The 24651-nt window shown below is 48.6% G+C and overlaps 1 protein-coding gene across 7 annotated transcripts in view; it reads left to right on the forward strand.

Moving 5' to 3' along the window:
• The window catches only part of ZMYND8 (zinc finger MYND-type containing 8), a 107223-nt gene that overhangs the window by 21058 nt on the left and 61514 nt on the right, over positions 1–24651 (forward strand). For 5 of the 7 annotated variants that reach the window (XM_054573639.1, XM_054573643.1, XM_054573638.1 and 2 more), the window contains exons 3-4: positions 11887–12035; positions 22149–22367. In XM_054573639.1, the coding sequence (XP_054429614.1) occupies positions 11887–12035; positions 22149–22367 (368 nt within the window). The remainder of the gene's footprint in view (positions 1–11886; positions 12036–22148; positions 22368–24651) is intronic. The other 2 variants (XM_054573642.1, XM_054573644.1) reach the window with 1 other exon arrangement.

The following is a 24651-nucleotide window of genomic DNA, read 5'->3' on the forward strand; positions in this document are numbered from 1 at the left end:
GCCTGAAAAAACCTCAGGGTTTTTCCCCTTTGGTTCTCACTGATTTTGTTTATTAGCTGCATAGGCCCATCCCATTTTCAGGATATAAATTCTTACTGAATTCCCTACTCTTGGGGAAATGGGCTCTTTTAGGCAAGAAACAAGAATGGGTGAATGGCCGAGTGTACCTGTTGAAAGGGAATTTCCAGCTCCAGTTTCTTTCGGTCCTGGAGATGGCTGGGCTGCCTTTTGTGTAACCTTCCCTGCTGACCTCACACTCTCCTGTCTCCTCGCTGCACCTGAGAAAGCCTCGGACTGGGGAAGAAAAACTGGAGGTTCCTGTGAGGCAGGTCTGCGCGGCTCACCCTCACGGCTTTGTGGCTTTGTTCACCCACTCCGGTTGCTCATGCCTTCGGCTGGTCAGGTGTGCACGTTTGGGGGCATGCCCGAGCCCGGCCGTGTGCCAGGCCCTGGGCCCCAGCAAAGGAACAACAACTGAGATGACGCTCACATTCTGGGGGAGACACGTAAACCAATGAGCCCGCAAAAAACAAACAGAAAAAGCCGCATAATTTTCAGACATTTTCAGCTAGAGAGAACTGAAGTGATAGGGGCAAAAACAAGACTTCAGGGCAACAAAATAAAGCGGCTGGAGGCTCAGGTGCTCAGGGAGGGTTTTTCTGGGGAGGCGGTGACATTTGAGCCAAAAGCTGAAGTTGCCACCTGTGGGAAAATTAGGCATAGAGCATTCTGGAAGGGCCAGCAAGTGCAAATGAGTTTAGCCGTTCTGGGGCCATTGTGTTTAGGGGTGAGCGAATGGGGGAGAAAAGGTGAGCAGGGCTAGATCTCCGGATGGGGCACATTGTAGATCTTGAGAAGAGGCTGGGCGTGTAAGCCCCTCAGCGGAGTTTATGTCGGGGAAGGCTTATTTTAGTTCTGAGGAAGGCCGCTATAGAGGGGCAGGGGGCTTGGATGGGGGCGGGGGCAGCTGTGAAGGTCGGACTGAATCTGAACATCTGAACAGGTGGAAGTGAGGGTGGGCGGGAAGGAGCAGCCCTTTTGCAGAGCCCTTGTGATGTGCCAGGCACCACGTGGGCCCTTGCTTGCATCCTAAGCCTGCGAGGTTTGGCATGCTCAGTGCGTTTTTGCAGATTACTGGGATTGTGAGATCAGCGCCCTCCCCGCTTTGGGAGCCTCTTCCGAGGAGGGAGGAGGGTGCCTTCAGAGGAGTCCCGGGGCTGAAGTTCAATCTGGAAGGGTGGGGCTGGGACTGTGGGCCATCTGACACCGGCTGCTTTGATCTGGGTGGAAATTGAGCCCTTAAAGGGCTTGTGCACCCGGCTGGGTTGAACCCACACCAGCCTGAGAGGACTGACAAAGCGGGTGATTTTCAGCAGTGAACCTTTCCCAGAAGCAGGCTGGGAGGGGTCGTGAGGCTGGTGCAAATCAAGGTGAAGATACTAAGAGATTTGGGGAAGCTGGTTTGAGAGTTCCGGGTAACTGTTTCTCCCTCCGCCCTGGCTCCTCCTTCCCCCACGGGGGATGGTATCAGTAATAACTGGCGGTGCTCTGTGCCAGATGCTGTCCACTGTGCCTGCGTTGTCTCACTTAATCCTAACAGCCCTTTCAGGGGTGTTCTCGCAGTTACAGCTGAATTGACTGAGGCCCCGAGAGGCTGAGTAACTTGCTAGAGGACACACAGCTGGCAGGCGACAGGGCTTGGATTCTGACCCAGGGGTGTGGCTCCAGAGCCCACCCACTGAATGACAGTGCCGTGGTGACGCTGACCAACACCAAGCATGACTTAGTGTCGGAGGGTGACGAGGTGGTACTCGGTGCCCCAGGGAGGGCAGGTGAGGGGTGCACGAAGGGTCTTGGAGCGGGACTCGGCCGCGATGGAGGGGCTGGCATGCCGCTTTGGCCTGCCTGCCGACTGTGCCTCTCTGGGTCTCACCTATAGAAGCATCCGCAAATGCTGTTTCCACCTCATGGACTTTTGGGAGGATTCGTAAAATAGTAGCTTCTTGTAAATCTTAAAAAATATCTGTGGATCACACAAGCCCAGTTTGAGGAGGAAATAAGAGACATATTCCTTGCTATCCCTTCTCCCCCAGTATGCATTCATAAATTCCTGGTATTTCCCCTGCTCTACTTTTTGTCCATCCATAATCAGTTTCTTTCTCTGTATTTCTATATTGAACATATTTCGTATTCATTCTGTATATACTGGGTACTTCATCAGGGGCTTGTTTTTCCCTGGGCCTCAGTTTTCTCATCAATAAAAGGGACACTTAGCCCTGACCCCCTTATGGAGCTGTGGTGAGGAGTAAGTAAATTGATACTTGTATTTAGTGCAGTGCCTCCCAGATAAAGCAGCCAACAAAAGGCAGCTGCTCTTACTGTTACCTGTTTCTGGCTGTCCTCCCTGGGGCAGGGGCCTTGCCGACAGTTCCCCCGGGTAGCCTAGATGTCTAGCAGTTGCTCAGTGGCTATTTGTTGACTGTTCCCATTGTTTTTTTTCCTCTTTGAAATCTGAAGTCAGGCCGCCAGGTGAAATGCCAGGTGAACCGCGGATGCCTCCATGGGCGGTGTATTTACAAAGGGTTGGACCTGCGTGGCAGCTCACTGGAAGCTCGGTGACACCAGGGTTCCTTCAGCGGTGGCTCTGTGGACAGTCGGGCCTGAATGTTCTTTGTTGTGGGGCTGTCCTGTGTGCTGTAGGGTATTTAACAGCAGCCCTGGCCTCCACCCACTAGACGCCAGTGGCAACCCCTCTCTTTGCTTATTGTGGCAACCATAAGTGTCTTCAGACATTGCCAAGGTCTCCTGGGCGGGGGGGGGACCTTATTGAGAACCACTGCTTTACACTGTTCTAAACACCTGAGCCCCTTAAAAGAGGCACCCAGTTCATGTCGGGGGGCATGCGGTGAGCTCCTCCTGTATGTCAGGGCTGGGGATGCTGACATGGTCCCTGGCCGGGGCCAGTGCCTGGTACACAGTGAGAGTTACATAAATATTACCAGACATACCCTGGCTGGGTGGCTCAGTCACGGGGAGAGTCATCCCGTACACTGAAAGGTCTCCCTTTGGGCCTTGTACAGGAGGCAGCTGATTGATGTTTCTCTCACGTCTATGTTCTCGTTCTATTCCCCCCCCCCCGCCATGAAATCAATAAATATATCCTTGGGTGAGGATTAAAAAAAAATTATCACCCATTTCCCCCATAGTCATATGTTTAAATGTGATCAGAAAGAATTCACAAAGGAGCCTGGGGTTTCCTGGTGTCCGGGTGTTTTGTGGGCCTTTGCACACTCAGAGCCCATGCTGCCCCCATTTCTTGCACCCAGTTCTATTTCTGGCCTTTTTCCACTTGGGTTTTGTTCTATGTCCTGCATAGAGACGTCATTCCCTTTTTATTCCATTTCATGGCTGTGTCGCACATTTCTGCTTCTCAGTCCCCTCTCGATGACTTGGAAGTCATCCCCCAGCCTCGGCGTGCATGAGGCTTGCTGCAGTGGCTACACTGACCGTCCTCCTGGGGACTCCTCGGTCTGTGGGCCACAGGACACTTTCCTAAAATCCCCCACTGATACCTGGGTCCTGGTAAGCATCCTTTTGACCAGTGTAATTTGGGTGACACCGTGGGCTGAAACCTTAGCTTTCCCAAAGGAACACGACTAGGTGACTGTAGAAGGCATGTCCCTTCTTCCTTTGTGTCTTAGAGACTTTTCTTATCTTCACTAATTAAGGGGGCTTATAGAGAGGCCGGACCCTCACCCAGGACACATGGGGAGTGCTATCTGGTTATTAGTAACGCCTCGTTCTTCATCTGCCCCCTTCTTGAAGCCTCTGTATTTCCCTTTTCAGCTCACAGTCCACTTCTCTGCTTCAGCTGCTGCCAGCCAAGGCGTTGTTTCGTTTCTGAATTGGCCCTCGGGTGCTACAGTTCCCCATTACAGTTTGAAAGCCACCCACAAGCACCTGAGCTTTCTAGAACCTCATCTGGCTGGGAGGGTAGGGCCCACTACCGTCCGCAACCTGGATAAATAATGCAAATGGGTTTTTAGCCACCAGAACCAGCTCCTCTTGTGAAAACTCTCCTTATCCAGCTATGATGGAAAGGCCAAAGGCAACCGGTTATTCCACATTTTTCCTCGTGGTGGTTTGGCTGTTTTAGGGCCTGAAATATGTACACACGTGGAACGCAGCCTTCGGCCCGGGCCTGGGCCTGGGCCTGGGCCTACGGAGGGGTGGGTGGGGTGCTGCAGCTTCATGCAGGGAATTGGGTCCTGCCTCCTCCCTCTCTGCAAAATTTGAAAAAGCTTGGCATTCTTAAATCAGGAAATTCCTGTTGAGATGTTGTCGTGTCTAACACCCCCCCCACCCCCCACCAGAAGGCCTCATCCCAGCTGAGGGGGAGAAAGGGCTGCCTGGGTTGCAGTCGCCTCTAGTTGTTGGGGGCTAAACAGTGAATTCATTTGTAAATCAGCCTCTTTTCCCTAGATTGAGGCCGTTTCTGCCCTGGTGGGAGGGTTTGGAAGTTCTCCTTTTACATGTGAATGTGCCCTTTAATCACCATTTCTGCATTATTGAGAGAGAGAGGGAGAGAGAGAGACAGACAGACAGAGACAGAGACAGAGACAGGGAGAGACAGAATCGGAGACAGACCCTGACACTGTATAAATAGTGGGAAGATCGGTTTTCTCATTTCTGGGAGAGGCACATCAGAACTGAAGATAACTCGAAACAATAAACAGTTATTAAAAAACGAAAAACATCACAACTCCCTTCTGCCGTTCTCACTCTAGCCAGCAGCACAAATGCAGGTTGTTGTGTACATTCACATCCGGTGAAATAAATGGCCCTTCAGTGCAGTGCACTGAAGACTTTCAGCTTAGCCGAGCTGCTGTCTGTCCAGGGTGATAAATTAGAGCCGAAAGCCCTAGGACACAAAGGCACGTTGCTGCCCTGCCCCACACTGTCTGATTCAGAGAGGTGAGGGTGTCCTTGCCCCGCTGGGAGACCCGGCGAGTACAAGACCAGGGCTGGCCTGGCAAATGGTGACTCTTAGCCTGTCCTGTTTGCTCCTTCCTCCTCCCCCTGGGAGAGGCCACTGAGGATCCGGAAGCAGGAATGTCTGCCGCGGGTGAGCCTCTGTTCTCCTTGAAAGAGAGCCTAGGCCCTCTGAGCAGCAGAGCTTTCTCGATGGCAGGTAAGTGCCCCTCTTCCCAGGGTTACCTGCCTTTCCCTGGCTTTGCCTGCGGGCACCCAGGGTTCCCAGTGCATTGACATTTAACCAAGTTGAGAATGACCCTTAATCCCACTGCCTCCTTCCATTCCAGCCCTTCTTTTTCTGATCTGAATGAGACATGCCCTTTCCCATGCTGTGGGAGAACCTTTCAAAAGCCCAGTTTAGGCCAGAGAGCAGCTTTTTTGAAAGAGGCCGGGGCCTCATCTCCAGAATCTGTGGGTCTAGGAGATGTTCTGGGTGTGAGCTTGAGAGATGTTTTCACTTCTGTTGGCCCTGACTTGGGCATTCTCTACTAAGGAAAAATAGGGTTAGCCCCCCACCCCTCACCCTCACCCTTTGCTGATTTCTCATTTCTGTTCTGGGCCTGGAGGAGGAAGCTCAGGGCTTTTGTTTCATTATGATGTAATTAGTGGCTGGAGAGGGCCCTAAGATTCCTGGGGCGGGGGCGGGGGGGGGGGGGGGGAGTGGGGGAGGGAAGTCTGTCTGGTTACCTGCTCTGCGTCTTTAGGAAATGCTTTAAAATGATTAACCCGGGCTCTTGCTTTGCTGCTTCTTCGGGGAACAGCGTGTGGTCATGTTTGAAGGAGGCCATTCACAGGCCTCTGCCTCGGACTGGCTGCCCTCGCAGCGCTCTGAGAAAGCCTGAACTTTTCCCAGTCTGATGGAAATGGAGAGATCTATCCAGGGCGCATTCTGGTTTCCACTTTGTAGCCTGGCATTTCCATGACTTTGAACCTGAGTCATGACTTCAGCATGCTCAGCTGAGAATCCCCAGTTCTGTTTTTGGAGAGGGGTGGTGGTGGAGGAGGAAGAGGATGAGGAGGAATGATGGTTGGTTTTGAAAAATAGCTTCCTTTTTATGGAGCGCACACTCTTTGCCAGGTGTCACACGGAACGTCACACGAATTAACGCATTCAGTTCTGAAGTGACTCCATAAGGCACTATGATGGAAGGGCGGAGGCACAGAGGTAACAGAGCTTGCTTAAGGCTGCACTGCTGGGCAGCCACAGCACTAGGCTCCCAGCCACCGTGACACCCTATCTGTGCCGCCTGGACCAGGTCTACAAGAGCACGGATCCCCTGACTTCCAAGCAGGGTGGCCAGCTTATCCTGGTGTTTGCCTGAATCTGTCCAGCCAAGGGGTTGGTCACCCTACTTCTGTGGCCCATGATGCCTATTGACTGAGCATCTCTTTTTGTTAACACCCCACCAGGCTTTCCTGTGGACCTCATTCAGGAAATTTAACACCCACAATACACACCACAGCGCCGGTACCTGTCGGCTTTCTGCTGGGGCCCTTTCCCTCTCTGGAGGACACAAGTCCCTGTAATGGTGTGTCATTTCCTAGACTCTGGAGCAAGGCTAGCGCTGTGACTCAGGCTCCGGATGTGAGTCGGGGCTGGAGCACCCGTCTGGGAGGCCTGGCTGGAGATTGGAAAGGGATGTTGGGAGAGGAGATGGTTGTGAGATCCTCCCCACCTCCCCCCGGCCTATTTTTGTGGCAAAGGCCGGGTTCTGGTGCCTCCGTTGGAAGATTGGGAGGTGAATATGCTTCCTGGGGACAGTCTTTGAGAGACTGGCGTGCATCATCAATGAGTGACAAACACGATTTTCCATCTTTCTCCCAGTTCCCAGACCTCCTTATTGAACTTCCCTCTATCCCTTTCTCCCCACATCACCATCTGCATTGGAGAGTGAAAAAGGCAAAATGAGAGAGTGCTCTTAAAACATAGGCCCTGAATTAGGAAGTGGTCTTGCTACAGAGCTGAGAGAAACCTGTCCCTGGCATGAGGCCTTGCGTCGGCTTCTGGGTCACACTGCTTGTGTTCAAATCCCAGCCCCGCCACTTGTGCGACCTTGGGCAGTGACTTAGAGGGCAGGACATGAAAGGCATTTTGAACATTGCCTGGTACTTCACATATGTAATAAAGGAAAGTCTTAGCTGTTAATACCATGGCTCAGGAGCCCTGGCCCAGTGGCTCAGTTATTTGGAGCGTCTTCCCATACACCAAAAGGTTGTGGGTTCGACTCCTGGTCAGGACACATACCTAGGTTGCGAGTTTGACCCCTGATTGCAGTGTGTAGGGGCGTCTACAAATTGATGTTTCCCTCTCTGTTCCATCCTCTCTCTCTAAACGCAATAAGCCTATTCTCGGGTGAGGATAAAAACAATACCATGGTTCAGGAAAGCTGAGCCTGGGTTATTTTGAAGTAAGGTTTCCCTTAAGTCAAGGGGCATCTAGGAAGGGCTGAGCGGGCTTGTTTCTGGCAGTCCATAAGACAGCGATGCGGGAAACATCTCGTCATATGCTTAGGTCCTAATACCCACAGACCTTCCTGTATTACGAAGATTTTGGTGTACTGTCACAAGGAGCGGAACTTCCTGTGCTTCCTGCTCCATGCCAAGCTGTTTTCCTGAGTCATCGCTCAGTCCTTTTCCTCTCCTCCCTCGCCCACGTTAACTCCTTCAGAGCCAGGCTTATTTTAGGGCTGGGGGTGGAAAGCAGAGGGTTGCTGGTGGGCCAACTTAGTGGAATCACAAGGTCCTGCTACCTCACAGAAAGGTCTTTCAGATCAAGGGCAAATCACTGCCCTGCTAACTCAGTCAACAGAAGCTATTGGTCATCATTCCAAGTTTATAGATTGAATGTGTTTAGCAAAATCTCCTCAATCAGAATGAAATCTTTAAAGATGGGGAAGAATACTTGACTCAGCTTTCTAGAAAAGGCCCTTAAGGTGGCTTCGTTACCATGACTACAGCAAGGGCCCACCAGAGGCCTGGCCCCCACTGAGTGGGCAGGTTTTTATGTCAGGATGCTGACAGACCTCTCATACCCCTGAAGGCTGCCATTGCCCAGTTTGTCTTCCTAAGAGCCTTCATTGAAAACTTGGCTGTTGATAGATAGATGTATGTGCCTGTTGTTTGGAACCTATTACATTTCTACCCTTTGGATGCAGCCACCGAAGTCCCATTAACTCTGGAGGGAGTTGGTGTGTTTGTAACCAGGAACAGAATTGAGGTCTTTGTTTTGCTGAGACAAGAAATTTTGGATCCTTTGAGGTGAGGGCAGCCTTGGGTCCCCCTGGTTTCCCCTTTTGTTTTCTGTTGGGTTCCTTAGTTGTAAAGAGCTTATGAGTGTTTTCATTTCTAGTGACTCCCCCCACACCCCGCGCCTGCTTCCTGTGGAATTAAAGAATCTGAACGTTCAAAAGGGATTTTCAGTTCAAAAAACCCTTTTAAATCTTTACTGGTGGTGACACCTTTGAGGAGGCGAAGTAGGCATGGCCCTCCATCCCAGGAAGGCGTGCACACCTACAGAGCTGTGGCCTGCGGACCGTGGGTCCTGGGGCACAATTGTGGGCTCCAGGTGAGGATTTCTGGTCTGGCTACTTTCTCTCCTTTGCTCCCATTTTGCAGGTGTGGCCCCGGGGCTCTGAGAAGTAGCAACTGGCCTAGGGTTGTCTCCTGTTCAGCTGTTTTTATCCTCTTGCCCTGCCTACTTTCCTGACTTCTATTTCCTCAGTCCAGAGCCAACCCCACAGGTAGAGGTGGGGAGGAGAGGAGATTGGCCTATCAGGGTGGGATAGGGTTGTCTAGGCAAAAGAACTCAGAGCCCGCCCCCAAACACACACCCAAATGCACTGGCGTGCATCTGACTCCTCCAGAGGACTTGTTAAACTACAGGGAGCCAGGGCCTGTCCAGAGGTTTCTGATTCAGTAGATCTGGGGTGGGGCCTGAGACTGTGCCTTCTTAGCAAATTCCCTGGTGAAGTCCCTGCTGCTGGTGTGGGGACTACTATGTATTGGGAACCATCATTCTCAACTGCAGGTGGGGAGCTTAGAAAGCCCAAGGAGGAACTGGTGCCCTTTCTGGCCTCTGAGGTTGACTGTGTGTGGGCTGGGCTGTCCCATGTCCCAGCTCAGCAGTAGCGCTCCTCTGGGAGCATGTGGGAGGTCTGCGGGGGCTGTCTTCGTTGCCGGTGTTTGGCGGTGCTGACGCCATTGCCTGGGAGGTGCCAAGGTGGCCCTTGCAATGAGGAAGAGCTCTCCCGTTCAAAGCCCCGTAGTCAGCGCCCTACTGAGAAACATCAAAACACACAACATAATTTTCCCCTCACATGCCCTGATTTTCCCATTGGCGTGCCTTTCCTCATAGGCTTTCTTGCCCCAAAATTGACCCACAAATGGGGTAAAACATAGGAAATCTAAACCTTTGTCCGATTGCTTTCAGTTTTTGCCTGATCAGGGTGCCATTTCTTCTGGGACACATCCTCTTTGAGTTCCCAGAACATCTCTCTCAAATAGCCATATTCTGACACCTGAGCCAAAGATATTTGTGTTCATCACTCCTGTGGAGAACAAATTCCAAACATCTTCCTTCGGTCAGCCCCGACTTTGTCCGTATGGTGATGTGTTTAATTCTGAGTCAGTCCTCTGTCACCCACTTATTACTGGCTTTGGTTGGACCTGCTGCCCCCCCCTTTTTTTTTTTTTTTGAAATGTGAAATTGAACCTCCTAAATACCTTATTACTTTATTTTCATACAGTCGTCCAGGCACATGGTAAATACAATACACAAGGGTTACACAGTGAAAAATAATCCCTTCCCACATCCAAGCAAGTCCCCCTCCCCTGAGGCAACCACCAGACTCCATTTAGAGCACTTTGTCTCGATCCAAGAATATTCTAGGCTTAGGCAAACAGGGTGACACACATATTACATCTTTTTTTGGAGGCAGGGGCATGTGTGTTGGTCCCTCAGTGGTGCTAGACATGTGTTTCTTTTTTTCATCTGATGCAAAAGCTTGGAGACTGTCAGACATCCATCCATGTCGAGGGGCCTCATTCCTCTTAAAGGCTGAAGAATAGTCCCCTGTGTGCCTGGAGTATATGATTAGATCAGTCCTCTATTTGTGGGCCTTTAAGTCGTTCCCAGTCTTAGGTAGAGCCCACAGTGCCGCACTGGGTCATCTTGTATGCGCTTCGCTCCTCTGTGACGGTGGTTATAAATGGTGTTTCTTAGAGGAGATTGTTGGGCCAAAGACTTTGCGAGAAAGGGAGAGTTTTGATGGTAGAGTTGGGTGGGGATTCCTGCGGGATTGAGGATGTTTTCCCCAGGGATTGAGGAAGTTTTCTCCGGGGAACGTGCACTTCCAAACTCACTAACTAGCTGTTGTGTGCCTCGGGGCCACCCCTTTGGGCCCTGAGGGCCTGGTGTGGATGTCAGTGGGTGGATCCCTGAACTCTGGGGTCTGTTCTCCCTCAAGGAGCTTGGGGTTGGCATTTAATTTCCTCTCAGGGTTGTGTCTCAGGGAGAGACGCTGAGCATAGGTTTGGGGTTTTCCTGAAGCCTGTTGGGTGAGACTGGAGAGCTCCATCGTGGGGGGCTGGATCTTGTCACGGCAGCTTGTTGCCTGGCTTTGCGAGCCTGCGTGCTGCAACATGCTCTGCCTTTGGGACCAGAGGAAACCATTAGGAGGCCTTGCATGTGGCCATATTGGACCCTTTTAATCTGCCCCCCCGTGGCTCCTGTCCAGACACGGAGGACGGTGACACACGGCGCTGCCTGCGTGCCGGGACTTGCCTGAGAGTTAAAACCGGAGGAGGAACGTCGGCAGGCTATCTTTGGGGATAATCATCTTTCCGGATTCCATGTTCCATCCCATCACCTGTACTGTCCGCGTAGCTCTTTCCTCCTCTGGTGCCTGTAGCTTTCATTTCTCAGCATGTCAGGCACGCCAGGCCGTGCCGGTCTATCATCCCTAAGCTAACAAGACAGCTGTCGGGCATGGAATGGATTCGGAGTCTTGCAGGTGAAGATTGGATGGTGGTGGAAATGTATGTGGGTTTAAATGAGATTCTGGGAGAATTAAAATAGAAAAGAGTGGATTGACAAAGGTGAGGTTGGCGTTTTACAGCTGAGAATCAGTGAGAATGTAATTTGTGTCGATTTCTTTGGAGGAGAGTTGCACACATAATGCCCACTGGTGTGGGCTGGGCCATGAGGACTTTCGGGCGGGTGGGTTATATCCCATTTTCAATCGGTTACATTTGTTTGTCTGATAAACATGAATAAATGTTGTCGTCTTCCATGAAGAAGCATGTTTGCCTTTGTCTCCTTAAACGTGTGGCCTTCCTGGTCTATCTTGCATGGTTTCCTGCTTCGCCGTCAGGACCGGATGTGGAGAAGAAATATTTCTTTGGGATAAGGATGACGCCGGTGCCTGTGTGACATCTCGTGGTAGCTGGGCCCTAGCCTTGTCAGCAGGCACAGCAGGGGAGGGCGGGGATTGTGGTGAAACACAGGGCCCCCATCACATAGAAATGGCCGTCCGGTCTTCAGATCCTTCTGCTGCCATTAGGCCCTGATCTGTTGTTTTTTTTTAAGGAGAAGCCAAAAATCCAGATTATTTTGTGAAGCCTCCCACGTTTTATATTTTGGCAGCAAACTAAAACTTTTACACAAATATGACACAGGCCAAAGAGAGGCTGCCTGACCTCTGAGATAGGTAACCCGAAGTGGGGGTGGGCGGGCGCATTGTAGGAGGAGGGTTTGGGGGACAGAACGTGGGGGGGCCCACACACCGCCTCCCTGCGGCGGGCCTAGGCCTCCCTGACTGCTTTAAAATGCGTGGTCCTGTGTGTCTCTTTCAGATCCTGGCTCCACAGAGAGAACAGCCCAGAAAAGAAAGTTCCCCAGCCCTCCGCATTCGTCCAATGGCCACTCGCCACAGGACACATCAACCAGCCCCATTAAAAAGAAAAAGAAACCTGGCTTACTGAACAGTAACAATAAGGAGCAGGTAAAGGGCCACCGGGAATGGTGTCCACACCCGAGGGACAAAGGTGTAGCGAGACGCACGGTTCTCCGGGTTTTCCTAAGAGCCGGTTCTGGGCCTTTAGCTAGCGTGCTGCCAGACTCCCCCTTGTCAAAGGACAAAAAAGGGCAGCTCATAATGGGCTTGTGTAGACATTTCCGGCCGGTTTTCAGATCAGTTCTGGGGACAGGGCGGTGACCCAGATGAGCTGAAGATACCAGTGCTGTAGGGCTTGGGGCTTTTCCTTGGGTGTGTTCCCCCCCGCCCCCCCACCCGTGTAGCTTCGGAGGATTTTTTCCCCCAGGGCCTGGCCAGCAGGACATCCTCCAGGACATCTCACCTCTGCCTGGAGGTGTTTGTGTGGCTGAGGCTGCTCCCTTCTGTCTCAGTTTTCTCATCTGTAAAATAATGGGTGTAGGCCTGTGGTGAGAGACAGCTGCTGTCTCCACCCATTGCTCCTGGTAATTAGTCACCATTCCTTCTCAGTGTTCATAGACCCCGCCCCCTGCAGCAGACCCCGCCCCCCGGGCAGCCAGGACCAATCAACTAGATAGGAACATCTGTTTGCCATCTTGGATCCTGCTGAAGAAAACTTCTAGCTTTAAAATTCTCTGATGCAGGCTAGGTATATTTCCAATTTAAAAAAAAAAAAAAGAGAACGGTGCTTTAGTGTGGACCATGAGGCCAAGTCTCCTGGCACCGGAGGAGACAGGATGACCTGTGGTTCTGGTACCACTTAAGCAGGGATTCCTCGATGTATTCTTGCATTTCGTGCTTTCCGGAGTGCCGAAGTGGGCTCTGGGGATTTGAGGTTGAATAAAACAAGATTATTGCTTTCACGGGAAGAGACCTAGTAGCGGTTAAATGCCCAGAACTGAGAGCGGGTATGTGTCCGCACACTAATCTATTTTCATTCTCAAATTGTATAGTGAAATGCCAGCTCTGCTTTTGCTCTGTGGCTGTGGCCAAGTTAACCTCTTTGTGCCTAGTGTTCCCATCCATTGAAATGAGGATAAGACTCCTACTACTGATTTTCTAGGTTGTTAAGATGAATCGAGCCAAATGACAACAACAATAATAATAATTAGGCCAGGCTCTACACTAAGTGGAAAAATCACACAAACTGCGTGAAATAATTCAACAGCAGCTCTAGAAATGTCCTTGACCTGTGTTGTTCGTTAAGATAGTCCCAAGCCTGGCGTGGCCCTGGAGCACTTGCAAATGGCAAATGCATTGAAGGAACTGAGTTTCTAATTTAAATTTAAGTGGCTGCCTGTAGCTACCGTGTTGGATACCTCAGGTCTAATCCTATTAGAGTAGAAGAAATTGGTGGGTCCAAAATAAATTTCTGGGGGGGGATTACAATTTCAAAAACATATAATAGTGTTGGTAATAATGAAACTAAAAACAGTGCTTACAGTGTGTTCTGTCCTGTTGTAAGCACTTTCCTGTGTTAATCTTTAATTTTTTTTACCGAGTTATAATTGACAGAGGACATACTTCTTTAAAAAAAGTTACTGATTTTTAGAGATAGAGGGAGACATGGATTTGTTGTTCCACTTATTGATGCACTCATTGGCTGATTCTTGTATGTGCCCGGACCGGGAATCAAATTGGCAACCTGGAAGTATTGGGATGACTAACCCGTTGAGTGAGCTGCCCATCCAGGACTGACGTATGACGTATTAGTCTCAGATTATTCCCCCTTGCCGCCATGTTCAGGTCTCTATGTTAAGGTTACCCCAGTGAGTAAGGGTTGTAATCATCTCCATTTTGCAGATGAAAACACAGAGGTTCAAAGAGGTTAAGTTGCCTCCTCGAGGCCTTGGAGCAGTCAGAAGCTGCTTTCGAGCTTAAGTCTGCCTGTCACGCAGGAGCTGCCCTACCTGTTGGGATTAAAGACTAAGAAAGAAACACAGAGGCCACAGATAATCCCCAGACCTTTTTAGCTGGTCATTAGCTTCCTGGGCAAACACTTTCTTACCAGCGTCCTGTGAGTCAACAAAGCCAATACTGTCCTCTCCTTGCGCCTCCTCCCTGTGTGTCCACGCGTGCGCACACACATTGTGAGTCCCTGCCTGTCCTTTAAGAATTGGGTTGCATCTCTTTCTGGAAGTTGGTCAACTTGGACTGTTCATGCATTAGCCTCTCCCTTCCCTGTCCATGTGTTAATACCATTTCTATAACGCTTAAACCTCATGACCACATCGAAGTGTTTGTCCCCCTCTTGGGCTGTCAGCTTCAGAAGAGTGGCCAGGGTCCTACGGTTGCTGTCTCCCCACAGTTTGACCCAGGGTGGGAGGCCGTGAATAAAGAACACGCTCAGGATGTGGAAAAGAGCAGAGCACAGGTGACTTAGACATGTGATTATGCTCTGAGTACCCGTCATCTTCAGTCTTGGTGGAGGAGCTCACAGGACGTGGTACTGGAGGGAAAGTGTGATGGATCTGGAGACAGGGAGGCTCCTTTGAGCCCCACTGCACCTGGGGAACTGGCTGTGTGACCTCGGCAGTTGTTTTCTGTCTCTGAGCTTCTTCCCTTACACTGCAGAATAAGGGTGTGGACTACGGACATTGTAAAGTTGAGTGTAGGGGCTGAATTGCCAGGAGTTGGCAAAGGAGAAGTAGCCTTCGCTGTAAGGAGAGGAAATGGCCGACCCTTCACTCTGACTTTGTAGCCCATAAAGTTTACGTAGGATGGGCACCCTCTCTCAGGCGTGATCTGCTTTCCTAAGTGGCACTTAAATCCTTCAGAAAACAAAAAACAAAAAACACCCTTCAGGACACTTTCCTTTTCCATCCCTTTTCCTGTCCTTTCTTTTAGAATTATGGAATTAAAACCAAATCATAGGTTGCACATGTGTTTGGCCAACATAATATAATTCCTGTTAGTCCACCAACATTTGAAGATTATGAGATTTCAGATAACTTACATTTCTGGGTTCTTATGAAATTCAGAGAATTCTAGCAACAGCTGGAGCTGAGTAGATCCTGCCCCTGTGGACGCAGGGGCTGTGTGCTCTGCTTTTCCGCACTTCCCACCCCTCCCTACTGTGCTATACCCTGCCTGCTTCACTCATTCCGTCTGCCTCTGGCTTTGTTAGGTGTTTGAGTTCTTTTGATTTTTGACACTCAAGGTCTGTCCAGAAGGTACCCAGCCTTATACTATGGAAAAGTGACATTTATTGAAGAAGATAGTAGAAACATTGTACATAGGACAATGATGCCTCAGGCCCCTTCAAAGTAGGCACCTTGGTACCTCACACAGCTCTCCCAATCACCATCAGCTGCTCCATTGTCTTTTCCTAAATCTCATTGAAGGTCTGACGTCTCTTCCCTTTCAAAGGTGACTTTAGTTTTGGGAAAAGCCAGAAGTCACAGGGCACTAAATCTGGACTGTCACGGGGCTGAGTCACCTGGGTGATTTGATGTTTCACTGAAAAACTGCACAAGACATGATGCATGAGCGGGTGCGTTGTCATGATCAAGCTGCCAGTCACCAGTTGCCCACAGCTGCAGCCTTCTTGAGTCATGTGAATAGTTTCCATGGAGGAATGTTTAAGCTTGATGCAAAGTGTGATGCAGATTCGTGGCTCTACTCATTCAGTCGTTTTGAATGCGATGGCCACACAGTACACATGCTCACTCAACAGTGCCTGCCACCCCCCACTGACTAGTACAGTGAAGTCATTATTGTTCTTGCATGTTCGTTCTAGTCTATTCTCCTTGACTGCCAGGTTACATTGATGTCACACAAACCATTCTCATTATATCAACAATGGCTGGAATTTTTCCAGACCTCATATATCAAGGTTCGCTACCTCCTTCCCTTTTTCCTTCACTCTATACTCTTCCGTATTCTAGTGTTCTAAAAAGAAAGCCATTCTGGCCTGATTTTTAAAAATCCTGAATTTTTCCATTTTTGGTAATGACCTTTTATTACCAAGTGCAGATATGGGTTGAGTTTTCAGGTTGGGACCCTGTTTTCACCCATTTTTCACATATCGGGGATTCAAAACTTTTAGGGGAGTTTGAAGAAGAGCTTTAAAACATACTTTATTTTTAGGGGAGAAATATTCTAAGGTTTATAAATTAGTTTTTAATGCCTTTTGGTCAGTGGTTGCACCCTTAGGAAATGTTTGAAAACATGTAGGTGCTTTTTCTTGGGACTACTTGGGGGAATATCCCAAAACCTGGAAGGATGGTCCTGGCTTTTTTTTTTTAATCCTCACCTGAGGACATATTTCTATTGCTTTTAGAGAGAGAGGAAGAGAGAGAGGGAGCAAGATAAGAGATACAGAGAAGCATTGATTGGCTGTTTCCTGTACGTGCCCAGACCGGAGATTATAGGCACCAGGACTGGGGAGTGAACCTGTAGCCCAGGCATGTGCCCTGACCGGGAATCGAACCCACGACCTTTCAGTTATGGGAAGACGCTGCAACCAACTGAGGCGCACCAGTCAGGGTACTCCTGGCATTTTGTGGAGGAGGGTCAGGTTGCCAAACACCCTGCAGTAGATTCGAGACAAGAAATATGTTGTCTCCAAATGACATTAGGGCCTTGAGTGCAAAATACTGCTCTTATCTTTAGTTCTTGGGTCATTTGAGTTTGATGACTGCTTTTGGAAGCTCTTCTTCCTTTCTCCCTCCTCCCTTCCCGTCCTCCCTCCCTCCCTCCCTCATCAAAGTATTGAGAAATAATTGCTAACATAACATTTACAAAATGGCCTTAGGTATACTTTGATCAAATACGGCAGAGAAACCACGGGGCCCCTCCTCATCTCTGGGTACAGGGTGTACACATATCCTAACTGGGCGGGCTAGGACTTTGTTGTTGGATCCATGCATTGTCTTAAGGACTCCTTTGTTGGGCAGGCCGGTGCACTGGCAGTTGAGCCAGCTCAGGGAACTGCGCGATTGCTGGCATTGTCCTGGATCAGGCAGCACCATGGCGGCTGCCTGCCTTGCCGCCGTGGCCAGTGGGGCTGAGTGGAAGCGCTCCCATCGGTGGGCAGGAGCTCCGCCCCGCTCTGCAGCCTCCCGGCGTCCAGGCTGAGTGCCAGCGCCGTTCCCCCACGCTCCAGGGCCAGGCAGTGTGCCTTCTTTTGCGAGACCCATGCCTTTGTCCAATGTGGGAGAGCAAAAGCTGGGCAAGCTGGGGTGAGGACCATTTTTATTTTTGTTAACTACGTGGCCCCTGTAAGGATTTGAATTTGTGGGCCCCCCACCCCCCACATGCTCACATGACAGCCAGAGCACCCATTCTCTGGCTTAGGTAGACCAGGGGTCGCAAACAATGGCCTATGGGCCAGATGTAGCCTGTCGTTTGAATTTAATTAAAATTAAAAAAAATTATTTTTTAATTACAGTTTATATGCACTATTTTTCTTTTGATCTTAGTTTCAGGTATACAGCATAGTGGTTGGATAACCGTATACTTTACAAAGTTACCGCCTCATCCCAATATTTCCAGTTACCCAGCTGGTACCATATATAGTTATTACATTTTTCGGTGCCTGTTTCTGTAAATAAAGTTTTATTGGCCCACAGCCACATTCATTCCTTCGCGTATTGTCTTTGTCGCTTTGTGCTGTGGTGGCTGAGCTGAGTAGTTGTGACTGAGACCTGGTGACCTGCAACTATTTACTGTTTTTCTAGGGCCCTTTAAAGGAAAAGTTTGCCGGCTTCTGGTGCAGACTAAGCTATTCCAGAAGTGAGCGAACAAGTCTTGTCTGTTTTCTTGCTAAGCCAGCCTGTGGGAGAAGCAGGGATATCAGAACGTTTGTTCACAGAGCCTGCAATTATCCTGGAATAACACAGGTTGCAACCTGTTTGCTTTACCAGCAGGCCGGTAACGCACCTTGTACTTCTGGGGGAGAAAAGTCATAACTCATTTTACCTGAAACGATTTGCTTTTCCTGTTTTAAATGTTCCATATTGGTTATCAGATTGTTTTGATGGAGCAGGAAACATTTACAAGCAGCAGATAAGGCTGGTATCTGATTGACGAGGAGATATCGGGGAGCTAGGTCTCAGCCACAACTTCCCCACTTCGGGAAAGGACAGAATCTCCTGAGAAGAGATTGGATTAGCCTGGCACTCAGCTCCTCTGGATCCTCCCAGGAGCACCCATCCCCAGCCAGGTGTGGGGCCTGGGCAAGGGCACGAGGGAGACTTCACTTTGGAAGGGGCAGTGCCCGGGCTTCTGTGGGATAGGAACAACTTCGGTTGCCGGTCAGGGATGTTAACTGTCCTATTTGAATTTTCCAGCGAGGTTTAGATCGTAGCTTAATGAAGGGAAGTTGGGCACTGGCAGAGGGCTTACTGCTGTCTTGCAAAAAGCCGTGAAGGCACCCAAGAAGACCCTGCTCAGGTTAGAGATAGTTCTGCTTGCTTGATACAGGTACAGTTTATCTTTCAATAGGAGTTTCCTCTCCTCTTCGAAATGCACCGCAAGAAACTCACACCACCATCTTCCTAGTCAGGTAGCAGGCCGCTACATTAGTAGCTCTCAATTGAGGGCAGTTTTGCCCCCCAAGAGCCATTTTGCAATGTCTGTAGACAAAATTTGTAGACAAATTTTGGGCTGTCACAGTTTCGTGCACAGGGGGCTGCTCTGCGTCCTACCTACAGGGCACAGGACTGTCCGCCCCCCTCCGCCCACCGTCCCCAAGAACTTTCTGGCCTCCGTGTCAACGTCAGTGCTGATGTTGAAAACAGTCGCTGTAGACGCTGTGTGCCTTTCCTTTCCCCATCTATTCTATTTCTAGTGTCTTCCTAATTTTCAGATTTTTTTTCCCCACCAGTTTTTTTTTGTTTGTTTGTTTGCATTACAGTAGAAATTATTTTTGAACTACAGAGATTGTTCTCTGAGGGGATCATTCATTACCAACATCTCTTCTGCATCCCGCGTCCTCTTATATGGGGAAGAGGGGTCAGGGAAAGTTCTGTGTTAGCTGGGTTTGAGGCCTTGCTCTGGGTTTGGGGGTCAGATAAGGGTTTTTGTTTTTTTCATTTTATTTTTCAATTACAGTTTATATATTTTGTATGAGTTTCAGGTGTACAGTGTAGTGGTTAGACAATCATATACTTTACCAAGAGATCCCCCTGATACTTCAAGAACCCACCGGGTACGATACATGGTTATTACAGTATTATTGATTGTATCCCCTGTGCTGAACTTTTTGCATCCCCAGGACCATTTTGTAACTACCAACCTGTGCTTTTTAATCCCTTCACCTTTTCCACCGCGTTTCCCCCCACATAAGCCTTTTTGACCTGGTTTTCTCATCGGTCAAGAAAGTCTAGGAGCATGTACCCGCCTGTGTGGTTGTGAGGATGAAAGGAGGGTGGCAGGTGTGACAGCGTGTTGAAAAACGTGCCAAGAGAAGAATGTCGCAGCAATGACGTTATTCTCTGGGACCCAAGTAAATGCTCCGTCTTAGCCGCTGAAGTGAAGCAGGGAGCTCCCGGGGCTCAAAAATTACATAATCCCGGAGCCAGGCTGTAGAGTGCTAGCTTCTCTGTGTCCCTGGGCTTGGTGCCATTTTCTGAAACTAATAAATCTCTACTTTCTTCGCTGCAAACTCCTGTTTGTGTTTTATTGGGCCTTGATGCAGGCAGGGAAAGGGACCCCTTTCGCCTGTTTACAATTTTGGCCCCTAACCTTGGGCTTTTTTTGCCTGGGGATCTGCTGTGGCCCCCACCCCGGCTCGGGGCTCGCCACCAGGCCCCCGAGCCTGGCAGCCACCCGGGCCTGTTGTGGCTTGGAGCTGGAGGCTCGATGGCAGTTTGTGACCCGGTGGCCCCAGCGTATGGTGCTTTTGTTTGCAACATAGGGAATGAGGAATTGAAAAGGCCTAGATTTGGAATGTGCCCTGGTTTTGGAAATTAAAGACGTTTTATGCCCCAGGCTCATGAAAGTGGATCAGCCCTACCTACCACACCATCATGAAAGTAGACAGGATGACGCCGTGGTTGACCTCAGGTCCCGTTACAGTGACCACATGCTCCCTCCCCTGGTCCCACCCAGTCAGTAGAGCCCAGGACCTGAGCTCCCTTCGTCACCAGCATTTTTATTTTCTGGTTGATGGATTTTTTTATTATTTTATTTATATTTATTTTGTTTTTAGGGAACAGTAGCCATGTAAGGTTTATTAAATCAGTAATGAAAACATGTTACTGCTTTGTGAATGGACAAACAGACACAAAAAAAAGCTTAGACACTGACTCAATACATATGGGAATTTAATAAGCCAGTTTCTTCAGAGCAGTTCAAGGTGGACTATTCTACCTTGTTGGACCTTTTCTCATTTCTCTAAATCTTTGATTCTTCTTTTTTTAAATTAGTCACCACGATGCATAATAATTTTTCCATAACATTTTGATCCCATGTGGGCCATGGGGCAGGTTCTAGAGCACTAGCTTACCTGTCTCCAGACTTGGTGCCATTTCCTTAAACTAATAAGCCTCTACTTTCCTTGTGGCAAAATATGTAAATAAAGAAATAAAATAAAATTATGTAATCACTGTTGAAGTCTTTTTCTAAGTAGAAATGAGAGTAGGAGCCTTAGAAGTTTGGTTAACAAGGATGTGCTAGGCATCTGCGAGGCCCTGTATTAAGGAGTAGAAAGAGCCGGCCTTTTGAGAACACTAAAACCTTATAATAAAAACCAGGAACAAGACTGAGGTACCTGCGGTCTTGGCCATTTTCCCCACCTGGGGTTCTTACCATTAAAATAAGGGGAAAGATAAGTAATGTAAATGCATTAGACACGAACAGACAAAACTGATGTTACTTAGAGATATGATTTTTAGTCAATAAACTGTTAGAACTGTTCACACATGAGGACGATATTAAAAATCTAACAGCATTTCTATGTACCCACAATAACTATTTGGAAAATAGAATAGAAAAAAATGCCATTCACAGTATCAACAAAAATTACGCAGTCTCTAACCAGTATATGAGATCTTTATGGAGGAAACTAATGTTTTACTTAAGGAGAGAAAGAAATGTTATACAAAGAGACATATTCAAAGGTAGATACTGTGGTTGTGGCTGAGCTCTTACCCAAGGAATCGAGGCTCAAAGTGGGTCGAGCAGCGTTCTTAAGGTCACACAGCCAGTTACAGCAGGTCATTTTGATGTGGACCCCCAGACTTTCTCATACTCCCTACACAGGATTTCTGGCCGGTTTCTGATTGACATTTTTCCTAATCAGTTTCTTCTGAGTGATTTTACGTGTTTGGAGTGTGGCTTTGCTGGATTCTATAATATGTCAATAGGGAAGTATTTCTCTTGATATTTTGGGATAGAAAGAGGTCTGGCTCCCATGAATTGGCCACCCCTCTCATCTTTCTGCCACTGTTGGGTCTGTGCAGGTGAGGTAGCTCTGGGTAGAAAGGGACGACCTACTGTTTCTTAGAATTATGGCTTTAGGTAGTCTCATGTTGGCTTATAGTACTTGATGCATTCAGTGTAGAGTTAAAAAATGGGTGATCATTTTTTAAGTCCATTTGATCTGTTGTCCAAAAGGCTTCTGTTGAAAGAATCCCAGGATAAGCTGATACTATCTTGTTGGCTTTGTACATTTAGACTTAACCATATTTTGGGCTCTTACATTATATCAGCAATATCAGTATTCGTGACCCTGTGTTAAATGTGTACATTGTATCATCCCATTTAATCCCAACCATAATACCAGGAAGTTAAATATTATCATGCCCATTTTACAGATGAGAAAATTGAAGCTGAGAGGTTAAGAGATTTATTTGCCCAGCATCATGTAGCTAAAATGTAGCTGGTAGAACTAAAATTTGCCTTGGTTGTAGCCATTCTGCTATCCTGCTATAGGCCTGCTCATTAACTCTTAGACTCCAGCTTTTCAATTTGTGTCCTATTAAAATAGAAGAAAAAAAATCTTAATGTGTAATGATCTGTAAACCCTGTATTTAGTAGAGTAACCCAAGATGACTTTTTAATGAATGTATGAAATGCTGTGATTTCTTTTGTTGTTATTGATGTATTTGTTCAAATTCCTTTTGAGAATGCACATTTGTTTTGAAACCAAACCTGTCTTTCTTGCCTACATTTCAGTCAGAACTAAGACATGGTCCGTTTTACTATATGAAGCAGCCACTCACCACAGACCCTGTTGATGTTGTACCGCAGGATGGACGGAATGATTTCTACTGCTGGGTTTGTCACCGGGAAGGCCAAGTCCTTTGCTGTGAGCTCTGTCCCCGGGTTTATCACGCTAAGTGTCTGAGACTGACATCGGAACCAGAGGGGGACTGGTTTTGTCCTGAATGTGAGGTTAGTTCCTGATGAGTGAATGCATTATCCGCCTCGCGTCTTCTCCTTTCTCTTCCTCCCTTTTATTTTTAACTCTTCACATCATCCAGATACAGGGAAAAGAGAAATTCCTTGCCTCCCACCTGCTCTGTCCTGGTCATTCCCTTTCTGGACCAAGGTTGGCAGTGTGGCTTCTTGGAAAGACAGTTGCTCTATTATTTTTGATTCTTCATGGGTCTTTGGATCGCTTCGAGGTCTGCAGCCTTCGCTGATTCTTTTGTAATGAACACTTTTGAAGCTAACTTACAAGTCTTTACATATTTTGGAAGGATCTCATGCTCTTTTCCCCCTTCTTGGACGTCTTCTGCTGCATCATTGACTCATCGGCAGTAGCCAAGCTAGGAAGACCAATTTTGGTTGCTTGTTCCAAGTGTTCGCTATCTGATGCTTTCATGCAGGCAACAGCAATTTCTTGTGAGTTTTTTAGGTACTAGAGTATCAGCAGTCAACAAAAAGAGGCATGACTCATACTTTTTTCAGGGGAAAAGGACAAAAACCAGAATAAATTTAGTCATATACAGTGTGCTAGGAGAAGAGTGTTCTGGAGAGAATGAGTCAAAGGTGAGGATTAGGAAGTGAGGAGGGTGCAGGCTGTTTCCATTTCAAATGATGAGATCCAGGAAGCCTTACTAAGATTTGAGAGCGACTTGAGGAGGAAGAGGTAAGAGGAGGAGGAGGAGGTGGAGGAGGAGGAGGAATGAGCCTGCAGTCATGCGGGGGATGGGGGAAGACCTCCGAGGCAGAGGTGCCGCAAGTTCAGGCACACTGGCACAGCGAAGGGAAAATTGTATTTCATTTGTAGCAGAGAGTAACATGCATTAAAACAGTCAGTACGGTTTCCACTAGTCTCAGGTGTCTTCCGTTCTTGATGACATCCAGTATGATGCTTTTTCAAAATGCTGAAAATAAGAATGTCATCCACAAAATTACTTAATACGGAATGTCACTTGGATTGAAAGGTATCCTGGAATTAGATCTTGAACGAGGGAAGCAGTTTAGGTGTGACATGGAAAGCTCTCCCAGATGTCATTAGTGGGGAGAAAAGCCAGCCAGAGGAGTGTCTGGGGTGCCGCTTTCGTGTAGGAAAAGGAGAAAAATCAACACAAGGAAAGAAGTTAGACATTTGCCGGGAGGGTGGTGGCCCATCAGCGGTGTTCGGCCTCTGGTGCTCTGGGCTGCTGCTCGAGACGGAGGGGTGTCGAGGATGTGTGTTGTTCAGCTGCTCCCTCTTGTTCAGAGCCTGCCCTCACTCTTCCGCATCTGCCTTGGAGCTTTCATCTATTTCTTTGTCTTGACCACCAACCCTTCCCTTCCTTAAAATTACTATTTAATAACTTTGCAAAAAAGATAGTGGCTCAGAGAGGATGCTTTTGCTGCAAATCAAAGAACTCGATGAAAGGGTGCTGAAACCGTCGAGGTTCGTTGCCATGTGCAGAAAAAGCCCAGAGGCAGAGCCAGGCCAGAGTCTGTTCAGAGCCAGAGTCAGGCTCAGGCTCTTCCCATTCCATCGTTGAGGCCATGTCCCCGCGTGGCCCTAGGATGGCTGCTGGGGATTTTATCACATGTGGCCAGACAGAAATCCCCTAATAGGAGTGTCTCTCTCCACATCCCTTTTTATCCAGCATAAGGACCTTGCTCAACTTCAGCGTCCAGCTGACTTGCCCTTGGCTTCATCGGCCAGGATTGGATCACCAGTCCTTATGCCAAAAAAGGCTTGAAAAATGCGTGTCTGGCACTTTTAGTCAGCATTGTGGGAACCAGGCACGGCCAGGGGAGAAGGGGTTGGGGGCGTGGGGCGCAGGAGGCGAACGACAGTTGAGCACGCCGACCGAGTGTGTGCCAGGGGTACGTTACCTGGAAACAGCCAGGAATTCAAACAGACAGGCGTGCCCATGTCTAAGGTTTCAAGCCCTGGTTCTCTTCTGGGTGAGCTGGTAGGGCAGTCGGCTGGGAAGACCAGCCCATTCAGGCTCTGATAGCCAAGCAATTAGACACTTGAGTCATTTACTGTTTTCAGCTTCTGAGCGACTCTTGCGTTGCCCTTTTCCTCGAAAGTTCCTTTTGGAGGATCCAGAGATAGGAAGAATGGAAGTGAAATCCAAATTAATTGGAGGAAACTTTTCTCAGCTCTCTCGACACAGATGGTTCAAGTGTTTCCTGATAGCATCAGACTTTGCTATTTTTGTTGTTGCCGCTACTTAAGGATTCTGAAGCTCAGAGATGCAGCACCAGAATTACATAGCAG

This window comes from Pteronotus mesoamericanus, unplaced genomic scaffold (genome assembly GCF_021234165.1).
Source record: "Pteronotus mesoamericanus isolate MK-2021 breed Mesoamerican mustached bat unplaced genomic scaffold, CSHL_Meso_final contig_25, whole genome shotgun sequence".
NCBI lineage: Eukaryota > Metazoa > Chordata > Mammalia > Chiroptera > Mormoopidae > Pteronotus > Pteronotus mesoamericanus.